Below are 3,117 nucleotides of genomic sequence, written 5' to 3' on the forward strand. Positions count from 1 at the left end.
ATTTTACATTTCGAAACTTGATTTGGTAAGATTATTCATTCACATTAGTTTTATGAAAATTGAATATCAAATATTTACCGGACTAGGTATTGAATCAATTTTTTAACTTGTCAACAACAAGATTCTTGATTATTTGGAAAAACTTGAGGTAAAATTAGAGGATGAAGATTAGGCTCTAATACTTATAAGTGCTTTGCCAAATACATGTGAGCATTTCAAATAGGTCACACTATTTGGAAGAGATAAAACCATCACTCTTGATGAATTATCATGAGAGGAATGAACAGAGATGTAAAAGGACTAATAAAAATTCATGTAATCATAATAGATGTGGGTACGAAGGAATTGGATAATGGATTCTAGTTGCACTTTTCATCTGTCCAAGAAATGATTATTTTAAGTCGAAAGACTTGTCTCGAGGAAGAGAAGTGTTGTTAAGAAATAATAAAAATTCCATTTTTATGGGATAAAATTCTCACTCACGAGAAATCTTCACTAAAACATAAATATGTAATTAAGAGAAAACATTAATTTAGATGAAATATGTCACACTAATAAAGTAATACAAATCGTATTATTATTATCATCGGAACATTGACAACTACAAATAAAACAACCACAACAACAAATTATTCCGAACTTTCCAAAAAATGAAATAACACAAGAATAATGAATATGCAAACAAACTATCTAGAAGTATACAAACACAATGATATACTACACACATATTTACAAGAAATCATTAATGTCCAAAGTACTCTCTGGAATTTCGAACTTGAATATGTCACTGCAATATGTATCCCTTTCTTCCTCTGTGCTGCTATTCACATAAGTTGACGATGAATTCAACGGTGTTGGTGTCGACAAAGGCGTAGACAAAACAGATTCATATTCCATATTGCTTTTGTTTGTGTCGTTAAGGCAATGTACCAATTCTGAATATTGTCGAGAAATCAAATCCTCCCCAAAAAAACAAGGATTTGAATTTTGTGCTGAACTTGAACAACTCATGTTGCTTATTAAATTGCTTGATAAGCCATTATCTACATTGTTGTTGGTTTGAGTTGGTATTTGAAACTGAATTTGTGGTGAAACTTGACTTTGTAATTGTTGTTGAGTACAATAATTAGCAACATTATTGATTTGTTGTTGATTTTGTGAAACCAAGTTTGTGTTATTTTCATTCTTCAAGTTCAACAGGGTAGCTAGCTTTAACAACTCTGGATTCATCAAAGCTTGAGCACCACTTAATATGTTCAGAAAATTTGGATTGGTTCCCCCTAATAAAGCTGATCTAAGGATGGAAGAGATGTCAAGTAGATCAAGACGTGGAGCATGAGTAACAGGGTCAATTCCCATTCGAAGTAGCCTCTTCCTAATGTGTGTGTTCCAATAGTTCTTTATTTCATTGTCTGTTCGTCCTGGCAATCTTGCCGCTATAGCTGACCACCTATAATATTCACCATAAACAATAAAATGATTAGCATAAAGTCTTTCAACAACAACATCAACAAATTAAAAAACTTTTCACACTAGCTAATTAGTCGAATTGAATACATGGATCAAAACTGAATCATGTCTTTTTATTTTTCATATAAATTTAGATGGTTTAACTATAAGTGTCAATTTTAGTTTTCTAAATCAAATTGTGTCGAAAATTAATATATATAGTACTATATAAAAAAATTTAACTTGAACTACAAAAACATATTTATTGTATAGTTTATGAAAAACAAAGAAAATGACACACATACTTGTTTCCAAGGACACTATGAAGTTGAATGATTGATTCTTCTTCTTCAAAGGAGAATCTTCCTCTCTTGATATCGGGTCTCAAGTAATTCGTCCATCGAAGACGACAACTTTTGCCACACCTTTGAAGACCTATAATAATAATATTCAACCAAAAAAATCATTAGAAAAGGTTATAAATAAAGAAAAAGTAATAAAATTGATTCATATAAATAGATTAGTACCAGCATTTTTGGGTAGGTTGCGCCAATTTCCAGGTCCATGAGTTTGAATGTAGTTGATAAGCATATGATCTTCTTCAGGGGTCCATGGACCTTTTTTGAGTCCACTTTTATCACAACAAGGTGATCTTCCCATTTCAAAAAGATAGTGTAGATGAATGAATATTATGATTTTCAAAAAGATGTAGCCGAAAAGTGCACTTAAATCCAAAACACTTAAACTATTTTGAAGAAAGTAAACTTTTGTAATTTGTTTTAATGCAAATCACAATGACCTCTGTTTTTATAGCTCAAGAAAGGAAGGTTATATGTTTGAAGTCAAAAGGATTTGGTGCCGTCCATCTGCAACGTATTTCAACAATGTATCCACATATAAATATATTTTTGATAAAAATGTATACCAATATGATTGTACTTTAAATTATCAATTATGCACATTTTTGTATTTATTTGATACTATATACATGGTATACGTATGCAATACTTCCACACAGTGGATTGCACAAGAGTATGGATCCCCACCCCCCAACAGGCCAGCACACATTTAACGATGTGATATACAGCTTCAAAACTGAATCATACTCTTTTTTTTTTATTTATTTTGGGTAAATTCAGAGGTGAATAGTAAAAAATTTAGAAAAATATATAATTTTAGTTTTATAAGGTTAGTCAAGTTTCCTATTAAATCTTTAATTTTTTTTTTATTCTTGATTTGATTTTTTTAAGTGATATCATTTTTACAATATTAACTTTTATATTATGGTCAATTTATATAAATGTCATTTTTTAGTAATTCTATTAAAAAACGTCATGTGATCCTTACGATGTTGGCGTGTACATAAAAGTGTTGAAGTGACACGTTATAAATATAGATAATTCATATATTGGTCTATTAAATTTAAAAAAAATATATTTTTAATCATCTAAATTTAAGCCAATTTTTACTCATGTTCAATCTTCATTTTCTATCTTTTCGTCGTATTCCTCTTCACCATCTTCTACTTCCATTGTATCTTTGAAAAATTTAAAATTCAGAATTTGTAATACAAATAGAAAAATAAAAAATGTAAACCATGTGGGTTAGGGAAAACCTAAAACAATCCATCATTTCAACAAGATCTAAAAAATGAGTTGTTGTAAATAA

At 29.5% G+C, this 3,117-nt stretch overlaps 1 protein-coding gene across 1 annotated transcript; it reads right to left on the reverse strand.

Moving 5' to 3' along the window:
* Positions 1–546: 546 nt before the first annotated feature.
* LOC101511803 (transcription factor MYB102-like) lies at positions 547–2,307 on the reverse strand. Its single transcript, XM_004487286.4, has 3 exons — positions 1,977–2,307; positions 1,755–1,884; positions 547–1,450 (listed from the first exon to the last, which is right to left on the reverse strand). The coding sequence occupies exons 1-3, from the start codon at positions 2,107–2,109 to the stop codon at positions 730–732; spliced, it is 984 nt and encodes a 327-aa protein (XP_004487343.1). The 5' UTR covers positions 2,110–2,307; the 3' UTR covers positions 547–729.
* Positions 2,308–3,117: the final 810 nt, after the last annotated feature.

The sequence above is a fragment of the Cicer arietinum genome, chromosome 1 (genome assembly GCF_000331145.2).
Source record: "Cicer arietinum cultivar CDC Frontier isolate Library 1 chromosome 1, Cicar.CDCFrontier_v2.0, whole genome shotgun sequence".
Taxonomy (NCBI): domain Eukaryota; kingdom Viridiplantae; phylum Streptophyta; class Magnoliopsida; order Fabales; family Fabaceae; genus Cicer; species Cicer arietinum.